The sequence below is a fragment of the Macrobrachium nipponense genome, chromosome 32 (assembly GCF_015104395.2).
Source record: "Macrobrachium nipponense isolate FS-2020 chromosome 32, ASM1510439v2, whole genome shotgun sequence".
NCBI classification, from domain to species: Eukaryota; Metazoa; Arthropoda; class Malacostraca; order Decapoda; family Palaemonidae; genus Macrobrachium; species Macrobrachium nipponense.
Genome location: NC_061094.1, coordinates 27,923,968 through 27,945,991, shown reverse-complemented (window position 1 = coordinate 27,945,991; position 22,024 = coordinate 27,923,968). Strand labels below are relative to the sequence as shown.

The following is a 22,024-nucleotide window of genomic DNA, read 5'->3' as shown; positions in this document are numbered from 1 at the left end:
TTTGACTGGGAAATCTGTAAACTGCTTCCCAACTATTTTCAACAATGTTCTGTCATGGTATGCTTGTCTACATGAATAATCAAATCAAGTGTGATTGCTAGTTGACATGTTAATACAATTAATGTTAACATTAACCCTTTAACGCCGATTGGACGTATTAAACGTCGATATAAATTGTCTGTTGGGTGCCGATTGGACATATGGTACGTCGATATAAAAAAGTTTTTTTAAAAATCCCCTGAAAAATAGTTATAGGCCTACTAGGCAAAAACTTTTGAATCACACGCCTTGGGGAATGCTGGGAGCTCACGGATCAAGGAGTTGTTTTATTTACAATCATTACGCAGGCGAGCAAGCGCAAATTTCTTTCTTATCGCACACATCTCAGAAATTATTTCGTCACTTTGACATAAGTTTTGCACCATTTCATATTAGCCGTTACATGGAGTATTATATATGAAAATGTGTGCAATTTCATGTAGAATACAACAAAAAACAACTCATGATTGTAGATTTTATCAGTTTTGAAATATTTTCATATAAATAACGATAAGTGCCGAAGTTTCTACCTTTGGTCAATTTGACTACCGAAATGGTCGAAAAATGCAATTGTAAGCTATAACTCTTATATTCTAGTAATATTCAATCATTTACCTTCATTTTGCAACAAATAGGAAGTCTCTAGCACAATATTTCGATTTATGGTGAATTTATGAAAAAAACTCTTCCAAAAAAATCATAAGTTTTTTCGTCCGATTGTCGTAATGTTTGCACCATTTTAAATTAGCCGTTACATAAATTTTCATATAGGGAAATGTGCGCAATTTCATGTAGAATACAACTAAAAACACAATCCATGGTTGTAGCTTTTATCAGTTTTGAAATATTTTCATAGAAATAACAATAAGTGCCAAAATATCAACCTCCTGTCAACTTTGACTCTACAGAAATGGTAAAAAAACGCAATTGTAAGCTAAAACTCTTATATTCTAGTGATATTCAATCATTTACCTTTATTTTGCTACAAATTGGAAGTCTCTAGCACAATATTTTGATTTATGGTGAATTTATGAAAAAATCAAAAAAATTTTTCCTTGTGTCCGCGCAGTAACTTCCGAAAAAAATTAGAAATTTTTTCGTCCGATTGTCCTAATGTTTGCACCATTTTAAATTAGCCGTTACATAAAGTTTTATATATGGAAATGTGCGCAATTTTATGTAGAATACAACTAAAAACAACATATGGTTGTAGCTTTTATCAGTTGTGAAATATTTTCATATAAATAACGATAAGTGCCAAAATTTCAACCTTAGGTCAACTTTAACTCGACCGAAATGGTCAAAACACGCAATTGTAAGCTAAATTTATTACATTCTAGTAATATTCAATGATTTACATTTATTTTTCAACAAATTGGAAGTCTCTTAACACAATATTTCGATTTATGGTGAATTTATGAAATAAACTTTTTCCTTACGTCCACGCGGTAACTCTTCCGAAAAAATCATACATTTTTTCGTCCGATTGTCGTAATGTTCACACCATTTTAAATTAGCCGTTACATAAAGTTTTATATGTGATAATATGCGCAATTTCATGTAGAATACAACAAAAACCAACCTATGGTTGTAGCTTTTATCATTTTGAAATATTTTTATATAAATAACGATAAATAGAAAAAATTTGTCCTTCGGTCAACTTTAACTCAACCTAAATGGTCAAAAACTGCAATTGTAAGCTACAACACTTACAGTCTTGTAATATTCAATTAATTACCTTCATTTTTCAACAAACGGGAAGTCTCTAGCACAATATTTCAATTTATGGTAAATTTTTTAAAAAAACATTTTTTTACGTCTGCGCATTACGAATTCATGCATCATTTTGTGATAATATTTTCTCTTTGTTGCTTTGATTGTTTTACAATGTGTTACATACCAAAATGATTGCAATTTAGTGTACAATACAACAAAAATAACTCTTTATCCTTAACCGTTTTGCTCACAGCACGATTTGATCACAATTATATATGAAATTTTGTTTTCGCGCTATCATATTTCGAATGATTTATATATGATAATGATATTTTTTTCATTTCTGATGGTTGCATACTATACTTCAGGCAATGACAAAAAAAGGAGCCCAAAATGAACTCTTAATCTTGAAAACTAAGCGCGCTGTGATTTTTTGAAAAAAATATTTTCTGGGCGATTGGCTCGTGTCGCCAGCGAAATATCCTTTAATCTATTATTTCTAGGGTAAATGTACTAACACATACCAGAGAATAAATAAAATAAAGAAAAGGTCAGTATAACTGACTCGCTCACCCTCCAGGAGGGTGTCGGTATGAACACTAGGCGAGTGAGACCACTACCACGAGCCAAATGCCAATAGAAATCTCCCACTACAAAATCCCTCCAAGAGGGGAGCCGACCCACAGAGTGAGCAGCTCGTACTACTACTACTCCATCCCATGCTGCCGACTGCTGCGCCTCTGGTGGACATCCTTTCTAAGTTAGCACCACAAGAGCGGTTGTGATATTTTTTCTCTCTGTGTTTTTTTGTGCCCTTTCATTGGATTTTCTATTATGGAGCGTGCAGCTATCGCAGCAGCTAAGTTAAGTACTCAGTATTTACGGTTAGTTGGTTTTTTCCGGCCCTGAGACAGTATTTGCCGTTTTTTTTTTAGGTATAAATACGACCTCGGGGTCGGAAGCATGGCAGCATGGTTCTGCCTCGTGATGGGTTCGTTCTTGGTCTCCCATACCTAGAACATCCCCTTATTTATCTTCGCTCTTTATGATTATCCGCTTTGGGTACGGTCTACTCAGGTTTGTCATGCATGCATGTATTTTACCTTACGTAGGCTTCTTCTATCCAGACCCTAGTCCAGGTTCTTAGTATCGGCCTCTGACTAGCTTTGAGTGGTAGACTTGCCTTCGGGTTAGTCGTACACTCCTGGATTTTTTCTCCTGCTATATTGTTTTCTTTCTTTCATTTATTTAATTATATAACTGTATATTTTATTATTGTTAGGTTAGTTAGGCGTCTGGCTTAGCCTAGGTCCTGGCTCTTTGAGCCTATTACTACCGACTCATCAGTTCGGTTGCTTAACCCTATAGCAAATCTCTCTGATCAGTTGGTTCGGCCCAGTGGGCTTATTTGCCTCCGCTTTTCAGTTCAGTATGCTTCCCGATAGCATCTCCCTGATCAGTGTTGTCCTAGGCTTAGTTGTCGTATTTGGTCTTACCGCCTCGTGGTCACTTCGTGATCACGGGCCAGCCAGACGCCTGTCCAGTCATTCTTCCCCCCCCCCTCCCGCCTCTTCCATAGAGTCGGGCGGGGGCGGGTCGGTCTGCCCATGCTCGCTCCTCATTACCCGAGCCTGCCTCCCTCTCATCCCCTCAGGCGGAGGGGCTAGGGAGTCGGGACAGACCAGACTGGTCTCGACCTCTCCGGCTTCTCGGTCCGGCCGGTTGGTACGGAGTTGGGGGGTACTGGCCTTGCCCACCCTCCGCGCTACCTTGTCGCTCCGGGCTAGCTTGAGCCTGTATGTCTTCTCGCTCTTTCCCATCTTACTAGGGCTCCTTCTGTGATCGGAGTCCTGGTATCCAGCGGAAAGTTGTTAGTCCACCCAGTAGGGTGGACCGGAGCATACAGTGGGTCTCTACTAACCTTACCGTTTTGCTGAGTTACTACACTCGCTACGCACTGGACTTTGTCCGGTTTGCTTGTGTGTTAGGTTTAAGTTATCTTTAAAAGTTTATCTTAAGAACCTTAAACCATCCCCCTCCCTACATATCTTACCGGATCTCCCTCCGGGATTATAGCCTATTCAGGCGATGCAGGGAGGGGTTATGCACAAAATTTTTTCCGAGCTCCGGCATGCATCGGAGCTCTTCTGTCCTTTAGACTGTAAGTGATGTTTTTTAAGATACTCATGTGTCTCCCCACTTACAGGCCACCAACTGTGAGCATCCGGGATGTTCCGCCACACTTCAGGACCCTTGTGGACCGAAGTTTGCCCCCCCCCCCGTCCATGCTCCATGCGCGACTCCGCCTCGGGGACATCCAGGTCTGGTACCATGAGACGTGTACCATATGTTTACGATCTGGTGAGCCAGCTTTTGGAAGGGGTAAGTTTTACATCTCCAGTAGCTGCTCCGCTTCTTTTTTAGCGCTTAAGTTTTCATCATATTAACTTAAGGCAATTAATTTAAGTTATACTTTAAGTTTTAGTTTTAAGTGATTCTTAAATCTAAACTACGCCCTCTCTTCCAGGCTCCGGCGGTAAGAGATACCGCACTGGCTACCCTGCGGGCCTGGGTCGGCGGTTTTGGGAAAAACGCCGCCAAGGGACAGCCCTACATCCTAGAGAAGCGGTTGGCATTACTAATCTTCCCCGGAGGCAAGGCGACAGGATACGTCGACCCGATAGAAGCGGATCCGACTATCGCCTTCATCCAACAACAGCTGGCCACCTCATTAACTGATCAGGACCAGGATATCTCTACGGATGTCGCGACCCTAGATATTAATGTTGAACCTATGGTAGGTATAGACGACCTGTTGGTCGAGGTAGGTACGGTGGACACCCAAGGGTCACCCTTGGGCGTAACTGTTTCTTCTACTCCTGCAACCTCTCCATCCTTCCAAGGCTTTACGGGTGACGAAATATATTCTCCTCCTGGTGCTTCGGTTAGACCTAAGGTCAAGTCTAAGGTGATGACTTTGACTAAGACGTCGTCGTCGTCTAAGAAGACGACTTCGGCGGCTTCATCCTCCTCCCGTAAGTCTCCGGCTGGGAATCCCGGAGCATCCAGGTCTAAAGCTTCTAGCTCCGGCTCTAAGTCCTCGAGGAGTAAATCCTCCAGAGAGAGATCTCGCACTCCGGCAGAATCACCAGTTCCGCTACCTTTGGTTCCGATTCAGAGCCTCCCCTCCACCTCCGCAGCAGCTCCGGCTTTGGACTCCAATGCTGGCCTGTTGCAACAGGTGGGGGACCTGGTTGGGTCCTTAAAGAGTAGCATGGAGCAAATGATCTCTCGTCTGTCGGACAGGATTACTTCCCAGGACTCCATTATAGCCGGGCTGAGAGAAGCTCCTCTAGCCTCTCCTCCACTGTCCAACACGAGTGGATCCCAACTTCCTCCGTATGACTCACTACCTCAGTTCTCTATGAACAATCCGTGGAGAGTAGCGTCATACGCCCCCTTCCAAGACGGTCTCATCTCTATACCGGAATTTGGGACTCGAAGAATAGAGGACTTCGAGTTCTTCCCGGAAGACCTCCAGCCTCCGTTCATAGGCTACGCAAGGCTTACGCCGTCGGCTATGGTGCGGGACGATAAGGTACCTAAGGAGACAGTCCTCTACTCACGAGACCAGGCTCAGAGAGAATGGCTCAGGTTGTTTAGAGGACATGGATTGTTCTAACACCAAGATACAACCATTTAAGAGTCCCTTTACCATTTTTACAATGGATGAGAGTACCCCGCTCCCGTTTCCTAACCAAGATCGCGAGGTCGACCATCCCAGCGGCCCAGAAGGGGGAACCTATACCGCAGTTGAAGGAAGCGGATCCCACTTCTCCGTTGCTCCCCTCAGTTGGAGAATTGTGGGAAGACTTGCCGAATACATTCTCAGCTGGCAAACTCAAACCGGACTGTGCTATGGAGCAGTTTGGTGAAAAGCTACCCAGGCTCCCAGATAGCCTTATTCAGGCTGAGTTTGATGCAAAATCGCGTCTAGCCAGATCCATCATTCTATGGCTATGTCTGAGGTAGCTACCATGGCTTATGGATCAGAACCGATTTTTAAGCTCATGACCAAAGCCCTGACTCAAACGGTACAGTCAGATATGTTTGAGTTTGCCACTGCTCGGACGAATTGTAGGAAGCATGTCCTACAAGAGGCAACCATTCGGCATGAACCGAATAGGTTACTCTCGTCTAGCATCTGGGGAGCAGATCTCTTCCCAGAAGCTATGGTTAAGGAGGTCCAATCAGAGGCTACCAGGTTAAACCAGAGCCTTAAGGATCGTTGGGGCCTTTCGGCTAAGAGAAGGCAAGACCTGACTCCTAAAGGTAAGGGACAAAAGAAACCCAGGCGTTTCCAACCTTACCAGAAAAGAAGCAACTACGCTTTCCTCAACAAGTTCCAACAGTACCGTTAGTGCAGACAGCCCAACCCTCCACTTCTAAAGGTCAATCACAGCCAATTTATGTGATATCCCCTCAGCCTCAGCCCTCCACCTCTTACGCCATCTCTCCAGCTTACAATCAAGCCTTCGAGAGTCAAGCTTCTCAGAAGTATGACCGCTCGGGTAAGGGAGGTAGAGGTAAGCGTTCCTTTCGTGGGAGAGGATCGGGAGGCCCCTTTAACAGGGGAAAGCACTTCAGAGGAGGCCGAGGCGGTTACCAGAACCAATGAAGAACTTCAGGTAGGGGGGAGGCTGTTTCACTTTCGCCACCGGTGGAACTTCAGCCAATGGGCTCAGAGCATAGTGTCAAAAGGTCTGGGTTGGAGCTGGTTGACGAACCCACCTCCATCCAGACCTTTCCGTCAACTTCCTTCCAAGGAATTGACAGAGTACGCAGACGATCTCCTTCAAAAAGGAGCTATAGCGAGAGTCAAGAGATTAAAATTTCAAGGTCGCTTGTGCAGCGTGCCAAAGAAAGGCTCACAAAAAAGAAGGGTAATCTTAGACTTGTCCCGCTTAAACTTAGCCATCCGCTGCGACAAGTTCAAGATGCTCACGATCTCACAGGTGCGGACCCTACTTCCCCGTGGGGCCGTCACCACCTCTATCGATCTTACAGACGCTTACTATCATATCCCTATTGCAAGACACTTCCGTCCGTATCTGGGTTTCAAGATAGGAGACCAGACATTCTCCTTCAAGGTAGTTCCATTCGGACTCAACGTGGCACCCAGAGTGTTCACGAAGCTAGCGGAAGTGGTAGTGCAACAACTCAGATCGCAAGGGATCATGGTAGTAGCGTATCTCGACGATTGGTTGATCTGGGCCCCATCAGTCGAGGAATGCAACAGAGCTACTCTGAAAGTGATTCAGTTCCTGGAATATCTAGGCTTCAAAATAAACAGGACCAAATCAAGACTCACTCCAGAGTCAAACTTTCAGTGGCTGGGCATTCAATGGAATCTATCATCCCACACTCTGTCGATTCCATCAACCAAAAGGAAAGAAATAGCAAAGTCAGTCAAGCAATTTCTAAGTCACAAACTAGCGTCAAGGAGAGCCCAGGAAAGGATCCTGGGTTCTCTCCAGTTTGCATCAGTGACAAACGTCTTAATGAAAGCCAAACTGAAAGACCTAACCAGAATCTGGCGCTCGCGAGCAAACGTCAGGTCCAGGGACAAAACTATCCTCAGTGCCTCTGATTCTAAAGAATCGACCTCGGCCATGGGCGAGAGTCAAGAATTTATCAATGTCAGTACCCCTTCAGTTCCCTCCACCAGGGGTCACCATCCACACAGACGCGTCCTTAAGCGGCTGGGGAGGGTATTCCCAGGTCAAAAAGGTTCAAGGGACTTGGTCACCTCAGTTCCGTCAGTTCCATATAAACGTACTGGAGGCAATGGCAGTGTTCTTGACTCTAAAAAGGTTACGCCCACCCAAGTACTCCCACATAAAGCTAGTCCTGGACAGCGCAGTGGTAGTACATTGTATAAACAGAGGAGGCTCCAAGTCACGTCATCTAAATCACGTCATGATAGCCATCTTCTCCCTGGCAGACAAGTTCAGTTGGCATCTTTCCTCCACTCACATAGCTGGAGTAAGAAACGTCATAGCAGACGCCCTATCCCGATCAGTACCCCTAGAGTCGGAATGGTCACTGGACAACAGTTCGTTCCAATGGATCCTTCAAAGAGTCCCAGGGCTACAGGTGGACCTCTTCGCATCACAAGCGAACCACAAACTACCGTGTTATGTAGCCCCCAACCTGGACCCTCTGGCCTATGCCACGGACGCCCTGGCTCTAGACTGGAACAACTGGGAGAAGATTTACGTCTTCCCTCCAGTGAATCTCCTCATGAAAGTATTGAACAAACTCAGGACTTTCAAGGGTCAAGTGGCTCTAGTAGCCCCAGACTGGCCGAAGAGCAACTGGTATCCTCTAATTTTGGAGCTGGGCCTTCGTCCTCTTCAGATTCCCAGTCCCAAGCTCTCCCAGTCAGTACAAATGAAGACTGTGTTCGCTTCCTCAGGGATTCTCAAAACCCTAACTTTATGGATTTCATGAAGTTTGCGGCAAAAAGAGATGCGAATATTGACCCTCAGAATATTCTATTCTTGGAATCCGATAAAAGGGATTCGACTTTGAGGCAGTATGATGCTGCTGTCAAAAAGTTAGCAACCTTCCTGAGAGATTCGGATATTAGAATCATGACAGTTAATTCAGCTATATCCTTTTTCAGATCCTTATTTGAAAAAGGTTTAGCAGCTAGCACGATTACGACAAACAAGTCAGCTTTGAAAAAGCTGACTTGTTTGTCAGCTTTTTCAAAGCTCGTTTATAATGCTCTTAAGAAAAACCCTATTCTTATTAAGCTTAGCTTCAGGAGCAAGAATTTCAGAACTGTCGGCTCTATCCAGAGACCCGGATCATATTCAGTTCCTTCCCACAGGAGAAGTCCTACTTTCTCCGGAACGTAGCTTTTTAGCAAAGAATGAAGATCCTTTGATGAGGTGGGAACCTTGGAAGGTACTACCCCTTCCACAAGATGTATCTCTTTGCCCAGTTACAACCTTACGAGCCTTTCTGTCTAGGACCTCCTCATCTTCGTCGGGTCCCCTCTTTAGGAGGGAAAAAGGTGGAACTTTATCCATTAAAGGCATCAGGCAACAAATCCTGTACTTTATTAAGCAAGCCAATCCTGACTCTTTCCCGAAAGCACATGATGTCAGGGCAGTAGCCACCTCAATTATTATTTCCAACATATGAACTTCGATGAGTTGAAAAAGTATACTGGATGGAAATCGCCGACAGTGTTCAAACGTCACTACCTTAAGTCCTTGGAAGCTCTGAAATTCCCAGCAGTAGCAGCGGGTAACATAGTTTCCCCCGACTCTAGCTAGTTTGTAGTAGAAGATTCAGTCCTCCTTTCTACCTGCCTCACCCAAAAGTTCGTCTATTCCTACCTGGTTCATTTGCATTCACCTTGTGTCTTAGCTGCTTTTGTGATAGTGTAGTGGGTGCCCCTTATTGTCTGGTTAGGGACACTCACAAATGATTATACACATTGATCTCATGGATGTTTCCCCTTATTTTTATGCTAGGGGATACATCATATTGCATAATGATTACGGGTTTTGTATATTAAGTCATATACATTCCTTTATATATTATTATTGTTGATTGTTTTTATTAATTGCTATTATACTTTTGATACATGCTGTTACACAGATAACATTGATACATGTAAATAATTTTACCTGTACATATGTAATTACCTTATGTTTACAAACATGATTAGATTTAAGGTAATTTAAGCATATTTTCTATTTTTTATACCCCTGTGTATATGTATCTTTTAGCAATTATAGTCTATTCTTATATATTTTATCTTTTATTTGAGACCTATTCTGATTTATTTTATTTTTATTCTCAGTTTTTTACTTTTGTTTACAATCTTGTGCTATTTCTCTGGTACGATTTCGTGCAGCGACACGAGCTGAGCCCAGAAAAGGGGGATTTTGTTTTTTTTTTGACGTAAGGAAAAATCTATTTCTGGGCGATTGGCTCGTGTCGCCAGCGAAATCCCACCCTACCCATCCCTTCGCCCAAGATTGTCTGCTAACTTCAGGATGGCCACCAGAGGCGCAGCAGTCGGCAGCATGGGATGGAGTAGTAGTAGTACGAGCTGCTCACTCTGTGGGTCGGCTCCCCTCTTGGAGGGATTTTGTAGTGGGAGATTTCTATTGGCATTTGGCTCGTGGTAGTGGTCTCACTCGCCTAGTGTTCATACCGACACCCTCCTGGAGGGTGAGCGAGTCAGTTATACTGACCTTTTCTTTATTTTATTTATTCTCTGGTATGTGTTAGTACATTTACCCTAGAAATAATAGATTAAAGGATATTTCGCTGGCGACACGAGCCAATCGCCCAGAAATAGATTTTTCCTTACGTCAAAATCCCTTTTTTCCGCTTCGGCGCTCACTCCGAGACCACCTCGGCATACGGGAGATGATTTTTATTATACCCCTTTGGCGTAAGAGGGTTAAGTTAAAAATATTCACCCATATAGGGCTGGCCAAACACCATTCAGATTATCCTTGTGAGCTTCAAAGACTTTAAATCAGTGCTTTTTTTTTAACTAAATAATACTGTAATAGATCTCTATACATAAATTATGTAAACATGCTCTGCTTCAGATTTTTTAAGTGATATGTTTGTTTATCTGTATACAGTATATTTTGTTAGATTTTCCTGATATCAGTATTGTTGCATGTATGGAACTACTTCTTTATTTTGTAATTCTTTACTGCAATCTCATGATGTTTCCTGTTTCAGAACTCTGTTCGAATCACCAGAGCCCTATTCGAGATTGTCTTGCATAGAGGATGGCCTCTGATGGCTGGTCGATTATTGACAATAGCTAAGATGATAGAGCATCAGATGTGGCATTTTGAAACTCCAATGAAACAGTTTACACGTCTTTCTCAAGAAATCATTGACAAAATTGAAAGTAGCCGTCTGACCATAGAGAAAATAAGGGACATGGACCATAAGGAGATAGGTAGGTTTGTTTTAAAATTTTAACTGTAGGCAAATTATATTATAGGCCCCATATCTGTGACAGGCTTCTCTAATTTTAGGTATGTGCATGGACATTAGTGTGTAATTATTGCATTTTTTGGTTACCAGTTGCAGTTTAATAAATGTTATGAAAAATACTATATAGATGTTGAAGTGAACTACATTGTTTGGTTACCATTTACAGTTTGATAAATGTTAAGGAATATCTTATACATATACTTGTTAAAGTGAGATACATATACTTGTTAAAGTGAGATGTGTAATTGAAAAGAATCTCTAATTTTAAAGTTTACAGTACATAGCTTGTGAATAGAAGGCAGGATTCCATCTAATAAAGCAATTTTTTTTAACGTACAACAAAATTTTCTGTAATGTGCATGCCTAACATGAATGATATGATTGGGATTACTATCAGAGATATAGTAAAGAGTTGTGAAGATTTTTCCTATATTGTACATTTGTAAAATATTAAAAAGGTCCACTTCAGAAAGTATAAAAGTAATTTAGTAAGACAATTTAAAGGAATCTGTCAAAGACAATTGGGTGCTCTCAATTTTGAATAAAACATTGTCAATACAGTTTTTATTGAGTTAAAAACTTTGGTTTTGGAATCTGATTTTGTAGATAAAGGAGAATATGAGTCCAGTTCAGTTTCTGACATATCATTTTAGGGACCTCAATCTTCAGTAAAAAGTATTTTTATGTAGTTTGTTTACTGTAAGATTTTTCGAGTGACATTCTGAAAGATGGCAGTAGTATGGGTTTTTTGTTTTTGTAGATGAAAGATAATTGCTTGTAAAATGCAAATAAAATCAAAACCAATAAAATGAAATGTGTTAGTTGATAGGCATATATTTTTTAAAAGGTACATCAGTTTCAAAACTGTAAAGTACCGAAGACATATTGTGTACTCTAAAGTTGAAGAGTTTTGGTTATCATGTACATATGTAAAGAATTTTTAATAATATTCTATGTTATTGATGTAAATGTGCGTGATCATTTCACACTGATTAGCATATTAGTATGATATAAACCATTACCATTTATATGAGAAGTTATGCAAAGGAGTGTTGCTAGCTGAACTAAGTCATGTATTTGTTAATACAAAACTACTACAATCTTTACAGGCCAAATGCTAAGACATGAAAGAATGGGAAAGGAAGTGAAGTCAGCAGCATGGCAATTTCCATTACTAAATATGGAGGCTATTGTACAGCCCATTACTAGGACAGTGCTACGAGTCAAGTTGAACATTTTACCAGATTTCACGTAAGAATATTAAAGATAAAGTTTTCACAACATAAAGTTCACTTTTCCTGCAGACCCATCAGCCCTATTAGCCTGTATTCACATTGTCAAATTCCCTGAGTTCCCTTGATTTTTTTTTTTTTTTTTTTTTTTTTTTTTTTTTTTTTTTTTTTTTTTTTTTGTTTTTTTTTTTTTTTTTTTTTTTTTTTTTTTTTTTTTTTTTGAAGGTGAAAGTGTATTGACCTAGAATGACAGTTGTGCATTTGTGCCTTTAACACATTGGTATGTTATTCTGCCACTGAAAATGTTTTGAGAGAACAAGAAATAGGAAACTCAGAAGATAAAAACTTGATTTACATGACAAGCCCATTGACAATAATTAACCAACATTACTATCTAGGCAGGACATAAAAATTTTTTTTACCCTACCTTCTTGAAGGCTTGTACTGTTTAGCATAACACAAGTTCCTTGCATTAGACAGTGAAGTAAAATTCATGTTGGCTAAAAGGGGCCATAAAATTTACAGGGGATTCCAATGTGTTCTATAATGGTTTTTTTATAGTTCCAAAGAATCCCAGAGTTCTTGGAGTTCAGAGATTGATTGTGGACTCAGTCCGCAGAACAGTTTTCTTGAACTCCTACCCTTCCAGATGGACATAGTCACCACACGTATTACTCCATTTGGATAGATGACTGTACCTTTGGATCTACACCATGTGTACTTTCAGATTCCCATTCAAAGTTTCCCAGGATGTTCTTTGGGTTTTTTTCTGTTTTATCAGGTAAGATCTTCTAGTTGATGAGCATGTGCTTCAGTCTTCAGCTCCACTGGTCTTCAATCAGATAATGGCCTCAGTTTTGGTCAAGAGCTGATAAGAGGGCCTTCAGGATGATGAGATATCTGAACACCTGGCTTATCATGGCATCTTCATTGTCAAAACTTTGGGAATGCCGTAGCTACCTCATAAACCTGTGCCAGCTTGGGTGTCTTATCATTGATGTATCAGACTTGACCCCAGCAAACAGGCTGTGTACAGTAGTACCTCGAGATACGAAATTAATCCGTTCCGAGGCGGCCTTCTTATAATGAGTTTTTCGTATCTTGGAACAGATTTTACATGTAAAAAGGGCTAATCCGTTCCAAGCCATCCAAAAACACCCCATTAAATTTCATAATAAAGCTAAATTGACCTATAAACAATGAAATACTACAACAATTTGGACCATTCAATACCTAAATTAAGAATAAAAATCCAAACCTGTAAATAAAGTGTATATTAGTGTACAAGAAATATTATTACTGTAACGTAAAATGTCGAAGCTTACCTTTCGAGTGAGGCTATCTCCAAAAGTGGCGGCAGAGGAGGAGGAGGAGGACAAACGGCAGATACGTACACTTAACTTTACGAAACACAAAAAAATGTCAAAAATCAAACTAAACTTTACAAAACACATTAACAAAACTGTAACACTTAACTTTACAAAAAACTTAAAATAAAATTTATTTTGTCTTTTTTTGATTTTTACATTTCGTTTTACTTTTTTATAGTTTACGTAATTTCAATTTCTTCACCACCGAATGGATGCCAGTCCGTTTATGGAATTTTTCGAAACACCCATGAGAAGCCTTGAACTCTGGGGTTGCCGTTGATGTCCCCTCTCCGCCGTCGTCTTTGGCTTGGGCAGTCAAATCACCGAAAATTGTGCTGGCCTTCTGGCAGATTGCCGTCTCGGTTATCGTATCGCCATCGATTTCTTTGTCCTCAATCCATACAAGAAGCAACCTTTCCATTTCATTATGCACATGGCTCCTCTTGTTGGACAAAATAGTGACGCCCTTGGAAGGTGTAGCTGCTTTGATGGCTTCCTTCTGCTTAAGGATGGTGCCTATCGTCGACGGATTTCGGCTGTATTCCTTAGCGATCACACTCAACCGCAAGCCAGCTTCATACTTTTTTATTATCTCCATTTTTGTCTCCATAGAAAGCATTCTCTTCTTTCTGTGAACTTCAGCAACTTTCTTGGGACCCATGACTCTATGTATTGTACGTAATTAAGTTACGTTCTCACAACACGATAAAGTAGCACAACACGATAATATGTACGTACTGCAATGAAATCACTAACGAATTTACGTTACTAAACGAAATCGTTGGAGCGAACGAATGCCGATTGCGTACGGTAAAGTTTCGGGTGCGAAGTGGCCGAGGTAAAGCACGCCAACACGTAGTACGTATGTATAGAAGATGCATGATGGGAGGGATGCTGTCCAATTAGAGAGAAGGATTCATGGCTTGGCTAGCATCAGGAACCAATAGGAGAGCAGGAGGATGGTGGCAAGTCTACTATAACTAAGATGGCGGCGTGCGGCGCGAGTTTCAAAATTGTTATGGGGCGAATCTCGGACTTTCAGGAACCTTTTGTATCTTGAAAACTTTTCGTATGTAGAGCAGTAAAATTTTTCGTCTTTGCTTTCGTAACTTGGATTTTTCGTAAGTTGAGCCTTTCGTATCTCGAGGTACTACTGTATCTAGGTAGAGACATTGATACCACAACAATCAAATTTATCCAACGTCAGAGAGAATGCAGGATTCCTTATGGTCCCAGTCCTTTCTTGCAGAATTCCTTAACTGTCCAGTTAGTCCTTCCAAGAAGGTCATCCCCTCTTTGCTTGTTGTCATAATCAACCTTTGAAGAGGAGTTCCTTGAAAATTACCTCCACCCGAGGTACCATTATTTGCAGAGGCTTCCAAAGAATTTTGAGACCACCCACATACTATACCTATTAGCTTTAGACCAGTGACCCCTCAGAGGATATGTATAAGTACATAAATCCTCAGATTAAGGCCCAACATTGCAAGCCTTTCAATCCTGTGTCAAATATGATTCTGAAAGAGTGGTAACACAAAATCCCTCTCAAGATGCTGACGTGTTGTGTAAGTCTTCCTATGGACAATATACTTTCAAATCACTCTGATTTTCAGGTTGTTCCAAAGCAACACAATATCTTGGCAAACTTCATGTTAAGACAAGATTAGGTGTAATGTTCAGTGCCCAGTGCAGACTGTTGTGTACCCCTGTAGTTGTCTTGTTACATGTCTAAATTACAATCTACCAGTTTACTTGCCCTGTTGTGCCAGACCAGCCTGCTTGGTCAAGTAATGTATTTATGCCCCGGCTGGATAGCTTATAGCTTTATTCATTTTTCCCTACCCTCTGACAGGACCAGTTATAGAGAAACTGGTGATCAGGTAACACCCACATGATTTTAGTAGTTCTGCTATGGCCTCAAAAAAGCATGGTTTATACATTTTTTCAAGTAAATCTGCCAAGATATTTTTGGTCTGGAGGAGACTTCTATTCCACCCTACTTATCCAATGGTATATCATTTTTCAAGGGGTGTTATAGGATGAGTGCTGATCCCTATCCATGCCACTATTCCTCTGATAGTATGTCTTGATTTTTCTTCCTGTTTGAAAAAGTTTTCAGTTTTAGCAATCAAGGGGCACAGGTCAGCTGTACCACAAAGTTTAGGACCAAGGTCCTAAACTTTGATTGTTGTAATAAGCTGCGAAGGGTATGCCAAAGTTCAGAGAGATGGAGGTGCTCCTCAGAAACCTCACACCTCCTTCATGGAGTTTTATTTTGCTGGAGTTGATTTATTTTGCTTTTCCAGTCAAGTTACACCAAAAATTGGCATATATACAGGCAGTCCCCGGGTTACGACATTTCGAGGTTACGGCGCTTCTCAATTATATTCATCAGACATTTCCAGGGTTACGACACCTACAATGCTCATCTGGCAGATGAAATATGACACCAAAAATACAAAATAATCAATATTTGAAAGGTTTTTTTTATGAAAAATGCAATAAGAATGCAGTTTACATAGTTTTCAATGCACCCAAAGCATTAAAAGTAAGGTTTTCTTAGGATTTTTTATAATGTTCCGGCTTACGACGCGTCTCAAGAACGGAACCCCCGTCGTAACCCGGGGACTGCCTGTACCTGATTTTATAAACTAAAACCCAGTTGACACTTTAAAGTGTTTGACCTGCTTCCACATTGTCAGTTTAACGGAGAAAGAAGGAAGCTATCATATGTCCTCTGAGAGCCATGAGGAATATCTACAGAAGACCAAATCTTTTAGAAATGGAAGCCACAATTGTAGCAAATAATATGTATAAATTGGAAGTACCTGGAATTGTTGTATGTTACTGTCTTCAGTAAGCCATATAGAAGACTTATCGAGACAGTTCTGAATTACAGGCGCTGAACTTTTAAGATCATGGGACATGAGGTAAATGTGGTATCCAAATTACAGGAATTTTAGTCAGTATAGGAGTAAACACCAATTAAATGTACCTCCTGGAAATCTAAAACTTATTCAACTTTTAAGAGATGTAGAGCATACAAGTCATTTGATACCTACTTTATTAGCCTTGTTGTTGATGTTCAGATTTTTTTTACTTCTCATGTTAATGTTAACTCTTTCATTTTGCTTCATCCTCAGACCCGGACATTTTAATCATGATCTTTAACATGGAATGCAGTGGTCGATTATATTTTATTTATGAGCTTTGACCATAACAAATCATAGGTGTGTGTTTGTTTTCATAACCCCTTATTTCCATGAACTTTCAGACCATTTGGTTTCCTAATTACAGTGGTTCATTTGGTTCCAGAAGTCTTTTAACTTTACATTTGAGGACTGACGAGTGTCTTCCCACCTAACCAGTTAGTCAGCCAATTGTAAAATGATGGATATGAGATAAAATTTGTGTAGCCGTGATAAAATCTGTTTAATCTTCATTCCACTCAGTCCAGTGCTGTCTATTGCAGTATTGTAGATGATGCTTGGAATGATTTTAAGACCATTGGATTAGGAATGTAATTGTTTTTTCCTGTTCTCTCGGAACAACTTGTACTTTTATGGGGTTGGCACTGTGTATTGTGTCCATGGTCATTCTCTCCACACACTTTTGTCTTGTGCCAGGGGGAGGTTTTCAGAGTCTTAGTTCGTTGGGATGCCTCCTTTGGGTACCATTCTTTGAAATCTTTATCAATGGAAATTCCATAGAAGCCAATGTGGTTATTCCTTTTGTTCCAACCATTTCTTGTTATTCTCCTTTCACTTCAATCAGTATCAAGGGCATGGATACCCCTTTTTTTGATGGAAGCTGAATTTTGGCATAAATTTCTGTAATGATAGTGGCAGTAGTATGATAGCAGTTCCACTTGCTGTTCCACTCACTCTACCCTTTACCTCCTTGTTGTTTGTGTGAGGCACTAGGTTCTTGGTCTTCACAGGGCTTTGGTTCCATATTACCATTTTCTTCCAAAGTCATTGACTGGCTCTTTTGGCTTTTTTTTCTTTGTGCCACCCTCTCTTCAAGCTTTTTCTAGGGGAACAAGCTCCAATAGTTAAAAAACCGTTTTTTGGTACTGTTTGTGGTTGTTGCAGTGCTTTTCTCCTGAAGCTCTTGTATCCCCTGTAGTGGTAGTGGTGGTTGGGGGTGGGGAGGTTGGGGGGTTCAACCCAAGTCAAGCTTTCAGAAGTTTTTGTCTTCCATTTCAGAGCCATTACCTAGGAAGCTGCCATGGTTTTAGAGGTTGTAGTTGGCTCCATCCTTCATCCCTTGTGGGACAGTGGAGGGTGACTTATACACTACACAAAGGTTATTTACATTTTGTGAATTCATAGAAAAACGTGGTAATATGAAATCATCATGCTTTGAAGTTCTGACCAGTCCGAAGGTCACGGAATAGTGTCCCCAATGGAAGCCTTATCCCAGACACCCATGGTTGCACCCTTTTCTTTGTGCAAGAGTTGAATGATGTGTGAGTGTGGGGTTGTTAGTACTGGGAGGATCACTGCCAGGGGATGGACACCCCCAATTAGTTTGCTGGCTAGGGATACTGTGTGGGCATTGCCATTTGTGCTGATATCGGGAGGAAGAGAGTCTCTTGCATAGTGTTTTGATTGGTCTTCTCTCTCCCAGTGTGTAGAGCATCCAGAAAGCCTAGGCAGTGATGTTTGGTTGTAAAATGAAATAATTAACCATACAATCAACCATCTCTGCCTACTTCTCCTCGAAACCATATAGACTCTTCCTCCGGATGTCAGCATGAATAATGATGCTGCCAGCATCCTTAAAGAGCAAACCAATCAGTAGCGTCCATCCACTGGCAGTGATCCTCCCATTACCACCATTGCCACCCACACTTCCTTTCAAAACTTGCACCAGGGGAAGAAAGCAACCATTTGAGTCTGGGATAAGTTTCCCTCAGAGACAATAATGCCTCAGGAACCAGTGAGAATTCAGTACAAGTACTCCCATATGCATTGCTGGCCCCCCCATATTTACTGCCACCCATACCCCTTTGTTTCCAGAATCATATCGCCTGTTGTAAGAATGACCATCTGGCTGAATGGAACATCAACAACAAAAGAAACTAAAAGGAATAGTACCTGAAGTATATCAAGGATGCACCTACTGGAAAATCTATAGATTTATCCACCCATATTTCACTAGATTCTCTTGTACAGCCTAACCTCTTAGATCCAGAAACCTTGGGATCAGGCCACTGCCGGACCACAGAAAATCCCAAAGTATAGAATACAACCCTAAAAAATGAAGCCCCTAGGTAAACATAGTCTTGCAAGGTAATTCCACATACAAATAGTCTAGTTTCTGACTTAGCCTGCTACTTGGCTAAGCTCTGACATTGCTGTCTATCATTTTATTATACTCATATATTTTAACTTCATCGTTGTATAACTTTATACATACCGTATAATTTTCTTTAAACTAGTGTACTTTATTTAACACACGTAGCCTACATGCCAGAGTTAGCCTAATCGTAGGTCAACTACAGTACTAAACTTCTCAGAATTTTCACATTATTATCAGTGACTTTCATAACCTAAATTTTGTATCTTCATAATTATCACTGTATTAGTTTTTCCTCCTATATTTTGATTGTAGGGGGCAGTGAGATGAAAAAAAATAGTGAATGATTTCAGCGATCACAGTGCATTTAAAATGAGCCACCGTCAAAACGTAAACAAAGCACACCACCATTTATTGAGGAAAATGAACATTTAACCATTAGCTAACAAGATAAAAATTTTCTAGCATAGGTAAGATTTATGCCTGCGCTTCTCACCTCTAGCATCATCTGATCTCATGGGTCGCATGTAGAAGAGGTAAATACACTGTTACATAAAAGAAATGATCTAAACTGTATCAACTATGTCTTTCAAGTGCACACAGTAAGGAATTTGTACATTGCCAGATGTCTCATTGTTTTAATTAAAAAGTATGATATGGTATAGCCTTCTGAAGTGGCATATTTAAAAAATATATTTATTCATTTAAAGTTAATACTAAAAACATATTTAACTTCACATATTTTCATTATTAACAACTATTTTCATTAAAACAAAGGAGATATGGCTTATTTTTGCTCTTGAAGTTGTAAACAATACGTGGCAGCACAATGAACTAACTAATGGCAGTTGATTCAAAATCAAGCCGAACCGCGGGAGTTCCTGGACCAAAGAATGTCGGTTTCAAGAGGTTCAGCTGTATAGAGAATAAAAACTGCAATGTAAATGATGTTAATATAGTAGTATTTCCCCTTAGCACAGTATGCATATTTGTTATTTTTGTCCAATATTAGTGTAGAAGAGAAATGGATTTAAGGAAGATTGAGAAGACTCATATAAAATTGACTTGCATGATGCAGCCCTCCTTTTTAACAGGAAATTAAGAGTACTTCCTTCTACGTATAATATAATATAATATTAATATGATATAATATTAATAAATGTTATTAATATCAGTATCAGTGACCTTGAAAGTTATGATGCCAGTAAATCTCTAATAATTTACTAATTTTTTATGCTTTGGGAGAATCTTGTAAAATATGTATTGGAAGCAAGTACTATAAGAAAAATTTAATTTATGCTGATTTTTGTAGAGGATTTTTTGTAATTTTTTTATATTGAAAGATTTTTTCTTTTTCTTGAAGAAAATATTCTTATACATGTATTATATATTCATGTGTTACATAACCAGCCCGAGAAGAGCTGTTGGTAGGCTCAGAGATCTGGATAATCATGTGTGTTATGTAGAAAGACTGTTATATTATTAGACAGGTTATGGTTGGCAAAATGGGTGTTTCACTCATGATTATCCATACTTTTTGGTTATTCAGAGACTCAAAGTTAATTCTCAGAGAATAAAAAGTTTTCTATATTATATGATTGGTTGGAAAGGTTGACTGTTAATAAATACTATGTCTGTTTTTTTAATGAGTAAGAGTCAGTTTGAGAATTACTTGCTGGATTTTCCCTACAAAATTATTCCTGAGTTGATTATGCTTTATTTATAATTTAGAATTGTTGAAAATTTAATCTGTGTTTTCAGGTGGAATGACAGGGTCCATGGAACTCAGGAGATCTATTGGATTTGGGTAGAGGATCCAGATAATAATCACATGTATCATAGTGAACAGTTCTCTCTAACTAAAAAGCAGGTTAGTCTTGTATGTGTATTTTTTTGAAAAGTAAGTTGAAGTTTGTTGTAGAAAAGATAATGTCATTTATTTTAGTGAAGCTAAGGATTTAAAAAAATTATTTCAGTAATGCAACATGCAATCCTAATTTTTTTTTATTTGCTTATGAGGCAGTAAACATAATGCTTAGTTGTCATAATAGACAACAGAATTCTTGAGTTGATATTTTAGATCAGTATTTCTCAGTCTCACAGTTGGACTTTATTTTATTATGTTTGTTTGTGTTCTGTGCTCAGATTTTATTACTAGGTATGCACATTATGTTAGTATTATGGTTGTGAGGTAGTTTTGAAACCAGAGTCAAATTTATATAATCTCAGCCTACCCTGAAGGACTTTGGACTTTTTCCAAAATGGGGTGAAAATTGGGGCAATGTTAAGATAAAGAAATTTGATACATATCAAAACCCAAGGGAACAGTTAGAAAGTAAGATGGTGAAAGCAATGAAGCTGAGGCTGAAGGGACAATGTATAGTGTGTAGCACCATGAATGGACTGTGAATATAGAAGTATACAAACAACACTGAAGGTTACAGGGAAGCTCAGTTGTAGATCTCTCCCTTTCAAGAGCTGTTGCCTTTCTATCTATTGTTCCCCAAATCCTGGGCACTTGGGCATGGCAATAGACTTGATGCTAATGAGTTGGAAGGACATGGAAATACATACTTTTCTCCATTTGCCATGTTGGAGCAAGTATTAAACAAATTGAGATCAGCTCAGAATTGAAGGAGTATTCTAATAGCTCCATGGTGACCATAAGGGAAGTGGCTTCCAGATCTGCCATCACTTCCGTCAGATTTTCCCAGGTATATGCCCAGCAACAAAGATCTACTCTCACAACCTCATATTTGGAAATTTCATCAGAACCTCCACATGCTTCAACTGGCTGCTTGGAAACTTTAAGTCATTTGGTCAGAGTGCAAAGCCTTTTGAGAGAAGCTATTAAGTCAGTTCTCAAGTCAGGGACATTGTCAACTAACCAGCTGTATCAGTGTCAGTAGTTAGTATATTGGTCCTGGTGTCAATCTAGAGGTATTTCGTGCACCCAAACCTTCTACATTATTAGATCAGTGTTTTCCCTGGTTCTAAGACACTTTTACATGAATATGTCTAATGATAAGGCTCTACAGGATCTACGGGAAGTGTGAAGGCACAGATTGTATATGTATAGGAGCACACCTTCTTCTTCACTGGAAATATTTTTTCAGTGGCTGTCTGGGTGCACAACTAAAACCCATACTATTATGTAAGTGATATTATCAATGTAATGGTTACTTCAGCCAGCAAAGGCCCAACCATACCATTAGCTCTGATGAATGATTGAATGGAGGCAGTACTACCTGAATATTTCATATTAGGTAAGTTTTCATAGTGATGGCATTCCTTGAGTTTTCCCGCTTATTTGAG

At 40.0% G+C, this 22,024-nt stretch overlaps 1 protein-coding gene across 1 annotated transcript in view; it reads left to right on the top strand.

Moving 5' to 3' along the window:
- The window catches only part of LOC135207289 (activating signal cointegrator 1 complex subunit 3-like), a 669,776-nt gene that overhangs the window by 327,494 nt on the left and 320,258 nt on the right, over positions 1-22,024 (top strand). Inside the window, 3 exon segments of the mRNA XM_064238959.1 lie at positions 10,540-10,765; positions 11,913-12,054; positions 20,471-20,579. Coding sequence (XP_064095029.1) covers positions 10,540-10,765; positions 11,913-12,054; positions 20,471-20,579 — 477 coding nt within the window.